Raw genomic sequence first — 14,264 nt, forward strand, 5'->3', positions numbered from 1 at the left:
GGACAGTCATTAGGCATGGTAGACATCACGCTAATCGACAGTCATACGATTGCGAGCTTTGCTTTGCCTAAATAGATGATTATCCAGACTGCATAACAATGCCGACGGGGTTCTAGACCAAAGAATCCTTGTTCATAGAAATCATTGGTGACCCGAGAGTGGCGGCAAACCCGTCTTAGTTTCAAGCTCCGTTCCAAATGTAAGATGCAAGGCCGCGCTTTGTCATTTGGTGGATTGACTCCCCGCCGCAGAAAGGCTCCAGGCGCCGAAGACTCGATCACTGCACTGTTTCCGGCCGAACAAACATGAGGCTATAGACCTCCTGCTTTTATTCTGAAACTCTGCGACCGCGCCTTTTTCCAAGAAATACTTTTTTGACTCTCACGACTTGACGAACATATACTCCTTCACGATCCTAATCGCAAGCCCTTCAGCCAAAGTCCTACCCCTCTACAACCGGTACAGAGCGTAGTACGACGTCACCGCAGCTGGTCCTTCCTGACGTCGCGCTCCTGGCATACTCTATCCCGACCCTGCCCTGAATATCTTGAGATACTTGGCCGCAAGGCCTTCGGTGGGCTATTAGCATGGGTCAAAAGTGAGCAATAGTGTGGTTGACCTCATGTGTACTACCTTGGCGCTAATATGCGCCTCCTAGGCAGTCCAAGTTGTCGCGGGACCAACTCGAGGAACTTCAAAAGGCGACTCATTTCGACAAAAAGGAGTTACAACAATGGTACAAAGGTGCGTCTTGAAGAAACGAGAGCCATGTATCCCCCCGCACTAATCAATACACCTAGGCTTCCTCAAGGATTGCCCGTCCGGCACCCTGACCAAGCAAGAGTTCCAGAAGATATACCGACAATTCTTCCCCTTCGGTGACCCAAGCTCTTTTGCAGATTACGTCTTCAAAGTGTTCGACTCGGATAAGAGCGGGACCATTGATTTTAAGGAGTTCATATGCGCGCTGAGTGTGACAAGTCGGGGCAAGATGGAGGACAAGCTGGACTGGGCATTTCAACTATATGATATTGATGGCGATGGAAAGATCAGCTTTGACGAGATGCTGGCGATTGTGGAGGCTATATACAAGATGGTAAGTTCCACATCGCATTGTCGCAAAGGTGCGTTCGACCAGCTGACAATTGGTTGGTAAAGGTTGGGTCCATGGTCAAATTACCCGAAGACGAGGATACGCCTGAAAAGAGGGTAAGGAAGATCTTCCGAATGATGGATAAAGACGAGAACGGAAGCCTCGATATGGCCGAATTCAAAGAGGGAAGCAAGCGGGACGAAACGATTGTGTCAGCGCTTTCGCTGTATGATGGGCTCGTCTAATTGACCCATGACTTTCTTTCTTATTAAGGACGTTTCGTTACAAGACGGCGCACTTGTTCTTCAGCGGATCGCAAGAGTCTGTCCGCGCCCAACGGTTTAGTCTGCTGGTCGACTCAGAGCAAGAAGATGCCGTGCCCGATTCCCGGTTCATGCCATGCGGACACAAGTATATGTGCCGGACAATGCGAATCACCGAAATGAATGCGCCTACATATCTATCTTATTACGAGGAGGCACCAGGGTATTTCGAGAAGTACACTGCTAGGCTGGATATCCGAGCTGGACGTTTCATCATTAGTATCTCGGTTATTCTTTGCCTGGAGTCTTGGTGATGCAAAGGCCATCTAATAGACTTCGTCCGCCGTTGCACGCGTATTATGTTTATACTTTCCGTAATGTCCCATTGTGTCTCACAATGAGGCTATGAAGGGTTTGCTCCGTGTTAGGCCTTCCGCACTTGTACTAGTGTGATCCATGTCACTTCGCGGTCTGTGACAATGTCAATTTGACCCAAGCCACTGTGACCTGAATTAAGCAACGCAAACACTCACAGAGGTGACAGGGAGACGAAGTAAACAAACAGCTCCAACGCAGAACACAGGCCAAAGGACAGACTTTTGTGTCGCTGAGACGACTACGAAAGCCTCGGACATAGACCTGCCCTCGTTGTCAGGGTAAAGACTAGGTATGAACAAATGACAGACATTTGAAAACATCCCTGGATCACGCCAAAAGTGTTGCAGCTGGTTATGCCAGTTACTGACCTGGCAACGCGATGCCGGCATTTGGAGTCAATACTCCGGTTCTGGACTCCTTCCTGACTGTCATTATTGATAGCATAAGAAGCAAAAATGGCCAGCGTATCACGGAGCTCATCCAGTTGGATTTTGGTAGTCTGCCACCAGAGCGGCAAAAGCCCTATGCCGATCTCAATGCAGAACTGAATCGCACCTATCCTCCGGAGAAGGATGGAGAGTTGTCGGCGAGATGCCAAAGGGATTTGTCACAAGATGAATTTGGACTGTTCAGCATCACTTTCGCCGACAGCATCGTATACTACTTCCGCTATCTTCGCGATTTCACCACAGCTGATAACCATGCAAAGGCCTCGAAGATCAGACAGCTCACAAGGTAAGTCACGATCCCGGCGGGCTGAGTCTAAGCTAATGGACCTCTCAGTCAGTGTGTCATCGCCCTTGGGGACTCCAGATATGGGGTGATTATGGTACCTATTGTACTCTCATTTTCACGTACTTTGGCCACGATTGCCTCGAATCTGGACCGGAACCCCAGCCTGGTGAGGAGCAGCGACCTTCTTACCACTGCCGATACGGAAGGCGCCCCGGGGAAAGTCAGCTTTGTTGAAGATGCCGCGAATGTCTTGCGAGACGCCTTCATCAAGTGTCTTGCGGGCAGCCCTGGCGTGTCACGCACTTCACGGCCAACAGCCGATGACAAACGAGTCGGAATCTATCTGACGGCAAATTCATGCCTGAAGCTGCTGATCCAGTGTCGGAAGTTACGAAATGCACAACAAATGTTCTCGAGCATCGACGCACAGTCTCCGCCACTGTTGTATTATCCTGCGGCGCAGCGGGTGACATATCTTTATTATCTTGGTCGTTACCATTTCGCCAACAATCATTTTCTGCGTGCTCAGGCTGCTCTTCAAGCGGCCTACGATCAATGCCATCGAGATGCTTTCAAGCACCGAAAGACCATCCTTATCTACCTTATGGCAGCGAACCTATGTTTGGGTCGCTTCCCATCATCGTTCTTGCTCTCAAGGCCCGAAGCCTCGGAACTGAGCCAGAGATATCTGCCCCTTTGCAAGATATTGCAGAGGGGTGATCTGGGCGCTTTCTACCAATACTTAGATCCAGAGAGAGAGTCTGGGTTGTGGTTCCTCCGTCGATCTGTCCTGCTTCAATTACAGAACAGATGCGAGATCATAGTTTGGAGAAGTCTGATCAGGAAAACGTTCTTCATCAGTGGTTACATGGGCGAAGAGAAGAAAGTCCCATTCTTGAGACTTCACTATGTCCAACATGCTGCGGCTTGGTCTTTGAACAGGCACCTCACCCCGACGCAGGCAGGTGGTTTCATGCCTCAAGTCTCAAACGCAAAAGCCGCCTATATAGACCCCGAGTTCAGGGACATGGACTCTGCTATTAACGAAACGGGCTTTGATTTGGATAGCGGAGAGTACATTGATGAGTATATCGGGCAGCACGAGGCGTCCGATGGCAACAACATTGATGAGCAGACACCTACAATGACTGAGATCGAGTCTGTCATACTTAGCCTTATTCAGCAAGGGCTCATCAAAGGATTTGCGCTACATACTAACCCGAGATTTGCGATACCGGGCAGTCAAAAGGCGGGAGGCCCGATGAAAGCCGGGTTTCCAGCAATATGGAAGGTGATCAAGGGCAGAATGGGAGACGAGCCAGTGCCAGGCTGGGTTGAGGAGGCGAATCTCAACACGGGAGGTAGCAACGTGGTAAGGATATTTGGGGCTAGACCTGCAGGCGCATAGCGTTGGTCCACGAAGCAGACACATAAAAAGACACATAAAAAGACGCAAATAAATCACAGAGACAGGGCAAAGCGCCTTGCAATGTCGAATGTATATCATAAATGCCGCAAATCCTAGCCGGTTGGCGGCTGTACAAGCTCAGGCAGGGTCGATACGGCTTTGGCGGCTCAGATGAGGGAGGCGGAGCACTCGTCTAGCTCTGCGTCGCTCGTCTTGCGCTCCTCTATTCTTCTGGATGCGGAGGTGGCCGAAGTGTTGACAAGCTAATGCTATCCTAGAGAAGGGCAAAGAAATGTCACCACTCCGTTTGAACTGGCCCCCCAGAGTCCTCGTGAATCCAGCTAACTAGTTAGTGCACTGGGAAGCCCGCTCCGTGTTCTACGGCGTATGATCGTGTGTATGGCGAGTCACGTTCTTCAAAAAAAGAGAGAGAGAGAGAATGCGTGTCCCTGGCGACCGATTGAACTACAATGACGATCAATCTGTATCAAATGTCCCCTTCTATTCGGACCCGGTACTCAAGACGGCCAAATCTATTTAGTGGCAATCACGACGACGAAACCTTCCTCTCCGCCTCCGGCCTCAGCTGCAAGTCTCGCGGCAGGTCCAAGGTCCAGGGGACGTCGGAATTCCTGATGTAGGGGGCCATTTGAAATCGACGTCAAGTCCGTCCTGCCACTCGATCTCCAAGTCCGTGCGGCCGTCACCCAGGAAGGACCAGACATTCTCGTGCCGAAACCGCAGGTCGTAGTGCTCGTAGCGAGGCTCCCGGAGGGTCTTGAGATGGTGCAACAGACTTCCTGCCCAGATGTAGACGCGACCGTCGGGCCGGTTGTCTTTGTACCAGGACCTGCAGTTGTCACTCCAGATGCCACATTTCTGGTGCCAAGTATCCATGTGCTGCCTGATCTGGGTCGTCGGTCCCTGTCGAGGCTCCATGGAGAGAATGCCCTCCTCCTATCCTCCTGGAGCTTGCGGCAGCACTTGAGGGCGTACTCGATGTGCACCTCATGCTGGGGAGAAAAAGTTCGTCAGCACACACACCTGAAAACTCTGATACGTCCGTCCGCCAGCCCAAGGGGGGCCGGCGACGACGACAGGCCCAAAAACTTACAGAAGGCATTACACAGCCGTTTCCCCAGTTCGCCGTCGGCCCGTCGATGACAAAATAGTTCGGGTAGTTGGGAGCTGTTATCCCCAGATAGATGTTGACGTTGCCTTTCCATTCCTCTCGCATGCTGACACCTTTCCTGCCGACGATGTTAAAGTGCGGGATAAATGACACGTCAAAGCCGGTGGCACAGGCCATGATATCGAAATCGAGCTCTTCCCCCGCCGCCGTCACGACGCCGGTCTCGGTAAACCTATCGATCTCGTCGTAAGCGACTCGGACATGATCGAGAACTAAGGTCTCCAGGTATCCTTCTCCGGGAGTAAGACGTCGACACCCGGGTGCCCAGTCGGGGATGAAGCGCTTCTTCAGTTCGTCATGGCCAGGTCCGATTCTTGCAAGCATCTGTGCCGTCAGGGCCTCCTTTGCCATGACACTCTCCGGGGTCCCGCGAATGAAGATGGGGAATTGCTTCGTCAGAACCGTCTCCTGGTCCTTGCGGTACTGGAGATGTCGGGCCGGGTCGGTTCGAAACACCTCTTTCTCGACTTCGAGGTAGTGATGTTTGCCATCGGGATGCACCCTATAATCGCCCGGGCTGACTAGAGGGGAGATGTAGGTTGAATTACGGGCAAACACCGTCAGAGTCTGAGAGCCTGATGATAAGAAGCTGTCAGCGGGGGTTTGAACCTTTGCCCTTGTTTCTGTTGAGAGGGAGAAAAATGGAATCAGGCTAAAAAGAGAACATGCTCAATGTGCCTCACCTTTTGCCATCTGAGGAACCATCTGGATCGAACTTGACCCGGTCCGGATGACGGCCACTCTCTTCCCTTCCCATTTAATAGAAGTGTCCCAGTTGGCACTGTGGCTGAGGATGCCTTTATACAACTCACGACCCTCAATTGCAGGCCCTTCGCATGTTAGTTAGCTCTGCATTTAGTATCATTGATCTCTTGAGAATGGCCTCACATTTCCACTTGTTGACGACACCTGCCCCATTGATCAATACATGGCAACGATCCTTGAAGATGCCTTCGGCGTTCTTCAGTTCAATTTCCCCTATCATCGTAGACGTCAGAGTCATCCTCGAGAGCATCCTATTTACTTGGAAAAGAAAAGGCCGCGATCTCCTGGCGACTCACACTCCGCACTGTCTTCGTCCCAGGTGGCGCTCGGCACTTCCGTGCTCAGCTTGATATAGGGCGCTAATTCGTGCTCGTCGTGGAAGTTTTGAAAGTACGCCAGAATCTCGTCCGCGCACGAGTAAAACCCAGACCATTCGGTGTTTGGCTGAAAGGGATATGTGTACGTGTGGGCAGGAATATCACAGGCGCATCCAGGGTACTTGTTCTCGAACCACGTCCCGCCGATCGATGGGTTTCTGATAAGTCAAAGGTCAGCGGGATCTCCTGTGGAAGAAAGCAACAGACGCGTCGAGAGCCATCTTGTGTACGTACTTCTCGTAACATGTCAGTTCATAGTTTAGCAACAGGCGTTTTGCCTTGTAAGCGAACAACAGGCCCGAGGCTCCCGCTCCGACATGTATGATCTTGAGCCTCCGTGGTTGCGAGTGATATTGTGGAAGGATTTGATATTCACTGGTTGGTTGGGTGATCATGTTCAATGTTTGCGGTACGTGTGCACAATTAACCAAAGAGTATGGCGTCTTCTATGCCCTAATAATCAACGGAGCTGGGAATTTTCTGCACTTCCACGTTCTTTCTCATTTAATTTATTCATTTTCTCCCAGATGCCTCGTCCGCGTAGAGCCTGGATACCTCAAACATAAATGCTGCCACTCCGACATCATGGTGTCGAATTCTCCGTCGAGGTAGGGTCTCACCACCATGCTCCCCGTCGACTGATATAATCAGTAAGTAATGACTGACTGTCCATCGTGCATTTAGGGGTCATTGACAGGTAGGCTTCTCATGTCGCCAAGGAAAGCAGTCACACCCCCTTTGGGACGGTCTGATATAGATAGAGGTTGACCTCAGACATTTCTTAGTCACTAGATGCTGCACGGTACAGGGGCAGCAGACCCACCACAGTGTCGCGCTCCGTTTGTGACTGTACCGCGGGAGCATCGTTCTATTTCCCTCGACCGCGTCAGCCACCAGGGATATATCTAAGCAGTGAGATGGAACGACAGCTAATGGCCATCGTGAGTTGGCAGATATGGTCTAATGTTGCATTCAGGAAGCCGTTTGCCGAGAGGGCCTTGACGGCCATGTCTGATTTGTCGCAGGCTGGAAGCTCTATAAGCAATGAGTTACTGTCCCTATTTGAACTCAATTGGTCGTCCCTGGTTGCACTGGCCGGGTCGAGGAAATGGAGCTGTAGAGCCACGCACAGCATCTTGCACCGAGGAGGCTGTCATATAACGCCGCAGGCTGCAAACCCACCCAGGATGGTCGTGCTATTCTCCCTCTGTTCCAAGAGAGACATTACAATGGTACTCGACGCTGCTCGAGCACTTCGAGACAAATCTCTTGCCTTCCCCTCCTACCTCATCCACACGAAACTGTGCTTCTTTGTACGAATATGGCTTCTCAAGTTTGCAGTTTTTGCAGCCTTGCGAGTGATCCGGCTGTTCAGGGCGAAAGAAATGGGCCAGTTTTTACCCACATATACAAAGAGATACTCCGTTCGTCCATGGCTTGAGAACCGCGTTTTCCTGCCCCGTGACGCAGACGGGAGACAAAGTAAATATCCCCTGCTGTTTTCTATCCACGGAGGTGGTTTTGCAATTTGTGATCCTGCGATCGACGATCACATCAACCGCAGATTCGCCGACGACCATGGTTTTGTTGTCGTGGCCCTGAACTACCGCAAGGCGCCGCAGCATCCCTACCCTACCTGCGTGAACGATGTAGCAGATCTCATGCGTGCGGTGCTGGCAGACGGGGATCTTCCAGTTGACCACTCTTGTGTGGGCGTCATGGGCTTCTCTGCTGGCGGTGTTCTCAGCCTCGCCGTTCCTCAGCTCTCTGATATTCGGGTCCAGATACATTTTATTGTTCCCATGTATCCCGGTCTCTGTACGGTGGGATTAGTCCTGGCAATGGACCCGGCCTCTTTCCTGTCCAGTGGAACGCGTATTGTTTTCTCACAAGAGCAATACCACAGGGTTAGTTACGCAAATTTCCAACTCAGTTCTCAGTTAAAGTTGTAGGGACAGTTGGTGACCCGTCTGATCGGTGCGCCCCGAGGTACAACCGCGATAATAGTCCATCATTGTCTTGTCCAGCGGGCGGGCCTTTGGCCAAGGAACCTTGTTGCTGGATCTGAGAGGGATCCCTTGGGCCACCTTCTCGTCGAGCTCGAAGAATTCCGGATATTTGACGAACAAGCGCGGGTCGACCCGGAAGTCTTCGATCCTCTCGGAGATCCGCAGGTGTTTATACAGCGACCATGCGTATTCTTTGGAATGCAGCAGAGTGTAAATGTTTGGCGCTGGTAGGTTGACCTCGGGCAAATTAGTGGAGCTATGGAACTCGTAGCACGAGGGAAAATGGTCGATCCCGTAGATGATCTCGTGGACGCTGAGATTGACCAACAGGGACTCGGCGCCAGCGACGAGCTCGGACAGATCGGCTTGGATGGCATAAGCGAGACCGACGTCGCTGCAGATTTCATCCAGGGCCGAGTTTCCCGAGTGATATTGGATGAGCTTGTCCCGGAGAAAAGGGAACACACACCAGTCGATGAAGGATGGATGTGGCACAGCCACCTGTAACCGCGTAGGGCGGAAACACGGCGGGATCGCAGAATAGGTGTCAGGGCCTGGAGCCATCCGCCACAGGGTAACTTTGGCCAAGCTATCAGGCCCATTGACATATTTGATCCACGGCTCCATCTCGGACCATGCGAACTTGACGAAGGCAGATATGAGGCCAGATACAATTGGCAGGAGACTAGAATCTATTGTCAGCAGGTAGTGAAGAACAGGCCCGGGAGATCCAGGATACCAACGTACACAAGAGGATCTACGTCGCGTCGGTCCCTCAGACAAGTAGCCATCGCACACATTTCGTAGGCGTCGATGTGTTCGGAATGCCCGGAAGAGTTCGACACCAACGGCAACTGCAGCTCACGGGCTGGTGTGAATGTAAAGGTCTGGATGGTAGAGATAGGAGGCAATTTCGGCACATGTCCGGGGGCATTCGTGCCTGGGAGCGTGGTGGCACTGGTGTCGATGGCATCCTTGTCTGATGAAATATCTGTGGTCTGCTTTCGCAGAGACGATTCTCTTGATGTGTCGATTAGAGGAGCTGCCAGTTCGTTTGTTGTGTAGTTCAATCCCATCTCAAGGACTGTGCTGGTGGCGTCGAACTCAGCGATGTTGGGGGCATCGTCCACATCGACGAGGGAGACGTCCAATGTGGTGCCGTTCTCACCTTCCTGTTTCATTCCTGATAGCGCTACTCTGCTGGAACTACTGTCATCCGCTGCTGGGGGCCGCGGCTCGGGCGACGCTGAATCTACGTTGCGGCTGGCATCTCCTCGGTCAGGACCGACAGGATACACGTCTCGGTGATCTTGATTGTTCAGACCACCTTTGTTTGTCTCTGCCACCGAGTCGACGATACCCGTCAAGGTCGCCTGGAGACTTCGTAGACTGGTTTCACAGCGCCACAGCCGTTGGCGCAAGTCTTGATTCTCCTGGACGAGAAAGGTGTTGCGCTCGCTTTCGGAACCGGAAAACTGGGCTAGACGTTGCTTTAGTTCACTTATTTCGAGATTCTGTCGAGCTCGAAATGCTTGCTGCGAAAGACGATTGCGAAGCCTCCTATCGGCCAGAACAGAGTCAGCAACGCCCGAGCGATCCAACGGTGCGAGCTACAGTGCAACCTACCGCTTCTCTACGGCACTGCCATTCTTCGGCGCCACAGGTGTCCGGGGGGTGGGGGCCCTTTCCACTCCCGACTCTTCGGGGCCTGAAGAGCTGGGCTGAGAAGTAGGAGGCGCTCGGCGGCCTCTCATTGTTTGCGCCCTTGTAGTCATGTCCGAAAAGCCGTCAACAGAAGGATGGGATTCAACAACACCTGATTGTATTTAAAAAGGGGGATTTGGTAAGCCCAATTCGACCGAAGCTCGGGCGACCTTCCAACCACTCGGGCATCTTGGATTTAATGAATGGGGAGCCCCAGGTGCCAAGAGAGCATCTTATCGACCCCGGATTTTCTATTCTGTGGCCAACGGAGAGTGTTTGGAGGGGAAGGAATCTGACCTCGGGATGGTCGACACTGAACTAGTCCCTGGGATCTCGAGGACCCCCGGGAGATTCCTGTCGTCTGACTCTGCGCCGCTAGCACCTCCCCACGACAATGACAGAGGCGAGTCACCAACTGGAAAGTGGCTGTGGAGGACAAGGCTCGAGAGATGACTATACGACTGGGAAAAGAAACTCGAAATGCGGAGGATGCTACGCTACCTAACTCACTAACTTAGGACGATTCTTGTGCTCTGGGGGATGCGCTAGGTGTGCTCTGAGGCCTCAGAGAACCGTCAGCGACCGTTCCTTTGCCCAGCCCTATCAATTGCCCTTTTCCAGTTCGGCACTGGTGTCTTGGGAAAAGAGGCAAGGATTTGGAGTGCAGGCGAGATGTGATAACAACTTGACCCCTCTCAAGACAGAAAGGCAGGAGAAGGCCGCAACCCGCGTGAGTGCCTGTCAAAACCCAACTGATATTGACATTCTTACGAGACGAAGAAGTGCGTTCCGTTGAAAGGCGACTGAGGCATTTGTTGCCGAGGTTTGGTGAATGAGAAATCGCTTGAGACCTCGATATTGATGCAGAAGGATTGTGCTTCTCGCCTCCCATCCGGACGACCTAGGTAATTGAACCGGGAACTTTCAACGACTAACAGCGCTACTGCTCTGAGAGCTTTGCAAAAATCACCCCCGAGGGGCTCGATACGACAGTCAAAATCTGTTTGTTTGACCAAGGGTCCCGTCCGAAGTCTTGGGTACGGCCGCAAAGCATTCTGGAGTCCGGTCAGCGTTCGCTGACTGTCCGCGGCACAGGGAGCTCTGAATTGCGCGACGTCCATGCATGTGGATGGCGACAAATGAGTGTCGCTGGCACTACAGGTCTCCGACACTCTGAGATCGCCCTTGCTTGCCATTGAAAAATCTCGACATTGGCAAATGTATTCCTGACAACGACATGAGGTAGTCGGCTGCGGTGGCCCACACGTACACTAACCAACCATCTTCGCCGGGCCAATTTCGTCCGAGTACTCGTCCTCCGGACGTAGGATCCCCCTATCTCTAGGGCGATGGGGTGTTTATAACGGCGGCGGTCGAGGCTGTCTTACTCGTACTCCAAATCGGCCATATCACTTTTGTTGAAAGATGCCTGATGTCAAGTCCGAGATATTCATCCCAGCTCCGCCCGAGCGAGTTTGGGACGTCCTGGCCGACTTCAAGTCCTATCCCGAATGGAACACTTTTAACCCGACCATGAGCTGCGACAGCTTCCAGGCAGGGAGTACGGTCCGCTTTCGCCTCGTCCTCGATATCATCAAACCGCAACAAGTCACCACGACAATGTACAGGATCGACGTCGGCAAGGAGTTTGTCTGGGGGAACGTCCCACTCTATTTCAACGTTCTGGGTCATTCGGAGCACAACTTTACCGTGGAATCCGCGACGGAGGATGGTGTGTCGGGGACCAAGTTCTGGCATGAGGAGCGCTTTCACGGTTTACTTGCCGCCATCCTTCCAGGCGCCTTTTATCGCAGTGTCCAACGGGGGTTTGACACCCTATGTCGAGATGTGAAGCGAAGAGCCGAAATGATTGAAGAGGGGAATGTCGTTAAAGGGGCTGCCTCACCGTGAAACGAACAGGGGGGGAGCAGCGTATCACTCAGTATCATGTTCTTGGTCCTTCTGCGGACGTGGAGACAAATGAATGTCCGATTCACAGGAGGGCACAGCTGTCAACGAGCGGTGTTAAAAGCTTCTATATGGTATCTAGCGCAAGAAACGGTGAGATTTCGACATGTAGTCGGAACTCCACTCAAGGGCAAACCCATATATCGCACTGCGCGTTAACTAGACTAGAGCGGTTCATGGCATAAATCCCTTGCGGGATTCATCTGTTACTGCTTCAGCCCAACAGCCACTCTGTCGCTCATAAATTTGGAAATGTCCCCGAGCAAGCAACATCCGATGACCGACAGTATTCCAAATGGTATGCTGGTATACCATACATATTTCAAAGACTCTAAGTAGGCCCATCGACTACCCATGGTCGCCGCTTCCAGAACACCGGGTGTGCCTCCGGGAATGCTCCCAGGCAAGGCTGTAGAATTGGTGAGAAATGTTTCCACAAAGTCTGGAGCCGAGCCAACTGGAAGGCCAGCAGCTACAACGAGCTGGAGAACCGTGGCGGGAAGATTCACTTTCAGTTTCTGCATAAAGACGCTATAGTAGATTGAATAGCCGATAGAGCTTCCGAGGAACCGCACGGAGAGAGTAAGCGCCGTCGTCGTCGCCATCAGTGCGTCGGGACAGGCATTCATCACCGACACCCCGAGGGCGCCAGAGAGCGAGTATCCCAGCCCCTTAAGGCCTACTTGGACCGGACTAATGTCGATCAGCGTAGCTCGGCATACCTCGTGAAAGGGGCGTATACTCAGGGTCAAAAACTGTGACAAAGGGCAGAGGGACGAAGCTGATCATCGAGTTGAAGTTCATTCCGGAGAGGAACGCAATTGCCAGAGCAATTTCAACGACTCGCTGACCCGCAAACAGCTCGCCGGGGATCATCTGGTGCTGGGCCCCCCTCCATTCCCAGAGTATGAACCCAAAAATGGAAACAAATCCTGAAGACCAGGAGGCACAGGACATAGGCGCTGGTCCAAGGATGGAGAGAGCCTCCACTTTGGAAGGCAACAAGGCTGACTGGGTTTAGAAATGTGTGTCCAGGACGCTCAATCTCCTTGAAAGCTTACAGTAAAGTAACTCCGCCTATCGACAGTACCATGCCAATGTAGTCGATTCGCTTTGCAATTTCCTGTGGTTGCATTGAGCCCTTGCGAAGGATATGAGAGTCGGGGAAGTAGAAAATAAGAACACCTATGAAGCAGACCCCGTTATAGGTCCTGATAGGCAACTTAGGAATCATAGAATCTAATGGCTGCGCATGACTCACAATGAAATCCATAGGCCCCATTTCCATGTCGACTTGGTTGAGAGGAGTTGAGAGTACAGCACATATGGAAGACAAGGAACTCGAAATCAGTCAGCGAGATCTCTGAGTATGAGAGGCTCTTCCGTGCGTACAAAGGAAGAAAGTCACACAAGCCAGATACAATCCACGTTTCTTGACGGGCACCAGCTCCACAACTCTGTTAAAAAGTCATTTCACGTCCAAATGGGCGTCGATGTGGAAATGGAGAAGACGACACCTACCCTGCTAGAGCCGTGAGCTCGCCGATGGCAGCACCAGCTCTTGAAATCGACATCCCGGTGATTCCCTGTCCTAGTGTGTGGGCAGTACCCATGAGAATGATGCCAGTCATGATAAGAGTCGATCCCAATATCGATATATTTCTCTTGCCGAAGGTGTCTTGCAAATAACCACAAAGTGGACAGACGGCGGCCGGAACCAACGTATTCGAGCTGGGCAGCCATCCAAGAGAGCTGGCTCCAAGGTCGGCAGCAATGAACGTCAACGAAGCTGGAGTCGAGATTCAGCTGGGAGTCATAGAAATCAGGCGAGGTCTTACAGCCAACGAAGTAGAGGGGAAGCTGCGAGCCTGTCTTCAACATTAGTCCCGAGTACTGGTAGCGGAGCCGGAAGGGAGAAGTCTTGCCAACATAGACACCACACAAGCAGACCACGGCGACCATATGCTTCCAAGTCCACTTCGCTTCTCCATGCTGTTCATTTGTTTCAACTGGGTGGGCTTTCTCCGTCTCCCAGACGTCGTCCTTTTCGTCTACAGTGGGCACTTGGTCCTCTTCCTTCCGGTCTCTTGCAGTATGATTCGGCTTCACGGGGCTGGCCATTTTGGCGGTATTGTTCAGTATTTCACGTAGGCGAGTGAGTCATTGGACATCAGAAGAAATCTGTCCAGTCGTTGCGGAGTAACAATTGGCGTGCTCCTCTACGCAGATATATCAAGGGCTTTATAGGCCTCGCCTCCCCTGTTCTCCTCGAGGGTCCGGCGCCCTGAATATTGGTGAAGATAGCCAGGACAAGGACTGACCGAGACTCGGCCGAACCATCACCATACCTACCGTCGTAGTCGCTGGTTTCT

The 14,264-nt window shown here is 52.2% G+C and overlaps 6 protein-coding genes across 6 annotated transcripts; 3 read left to right on the forward strand and 3 right to left on the reverse strand.

Moving 5' to 3' along the window:
• Nucleotides 1–587: 587 nt before the first annotated feature.
• Nucleotides 588–1,338, forward strand: PV08_11406 (calcium-binding protein NCS-1; the record flags this gene model as incomplete). The annotated part of the gene is made up of 4 exons (XM_016385714.1): nt 588–598; nt 659–744; nt 801–1,096; nt 1,159–1,338. The coding sequence occupies 4 exons, from the start codon at nt 588–590 to the stop codon at nt 1,336–1,338; spliced, it is 573 nt and encodes a 190-aa protein (XP_016230658.1).
• A 775-nt stretch (nt 1,339–2,113) lies between these two features.
• PV08_11407 (uncharacterized protein) lies at nt 2,114–3,877 on the forward strand (the record flags this gene model as incomplete). Its single annotated transcript, XM_016385715.1, has 2 exons — nt 2,114–2,469; nt 2,518–3,877. 2 exons carry the CDS (start codon nt 2,114–2,116, stop codon nt 3,875–3,877), a joined length of 1,716 nt encoding a protein of 571 aa, XP_016230659.1.
• Nucleotides 3,878–4,410: 533 nt separating this feature from the next.
• Nucleotides 4,411–6,606, reverse strand: PV08_11408 (uncharacterized protein; the record flags this gene model as incomplete). Its single annotated transcript, XM_016385716.1, has 6 exons — nt 4,411–4,890; nt 4,992–5,644; nt 5,753–5,899; nt 5,958–6,047; nt 6,131–6,369; nt 6,446–6,606. The coding sequence occupies 6 exons, from the start codon at nt 6,604–6,606 to the stop codon at nt 4,411–4,413; spliced, it is 1,770 nt and encodes a 589-aa protein (XP_016230660.1).
• A 1,545-nt stretch (nt 6,607–8,151) lies between these two features.
• Nucleotides 8,152–9,974, reverse strand: PV08_11409 (uncharacterized protein; the record flags this gene model as incomplete). The annotated part of the gene is made up of 3 exons (XM_016385717.1): nt 8,152–8,905; nt 8,968–9,780; nt 9,847–9,974. The coding sequence occupies 3 exons, from the start codon at nt 9,972–9,974 to the stop codon at nt 8,152–8,154; spliced, it is 1,695 nt and encodes a 564-aa protein (XP_016230661.1).
• Nucleotides 9,975–11,349: 1,375 nt separating this feature from the next.
• On the forward strand, nt 11,350–11,835 carry PV08_11410 (uncharacterized protein; the record flags this gene model as incomplete). Its single annotated transcript, XM_016385718.1, has 1 exon — nt 11,350–11,835. One exon carries the CDS (start codon nt 11,350–11,352, stop codon nt 11,833–11,835), a length of 486 nt encoding a protein of 161 aa, XP_016230662.1.
• Nucleotides 11,836–12,098: 263 nt separating this feature from the next.
• On the reverse strand, nt 12,099–14,013 carry PV08_11411 (uncharacterized protein; the record flags this gene model as incomplete). The annotated part of the gene is made up of 7 exons (XM_016385719.1): nt 12,099–12,585; nt 12,635–12,903; nt 12,983–13,103; nt 13,154–13,232; nt 13,285–13,349; nt 13,414–13,681; nt 13,731–14,013. 7 exons carry the CDS (start codon nt 14,011–14,013, stop codon nt 12,099–12,101), a joined length of 1,572 nt encoding a protein of 523 aa, XP_016230663.1.
• Between the last annotated feature and the right edge of the window lie 251 nt (nt 14,014–14,264).

This window comes from Exophiala spinifera, assembly GCF_000836115.1.
Source record: "Exophiala spinifera strain CBS 89968 unplaced genomic scaffold supercont1.9, whole genome shotgun sequence".
Taxonomy (NCBI): domain Eukaryota; kingdom Fungi; phylum Ascomycota; class Eurotiomycetes; order Chaetothyriales; family Herpotrichiellaceae; genus Exophiala; species Exophiala spinifera.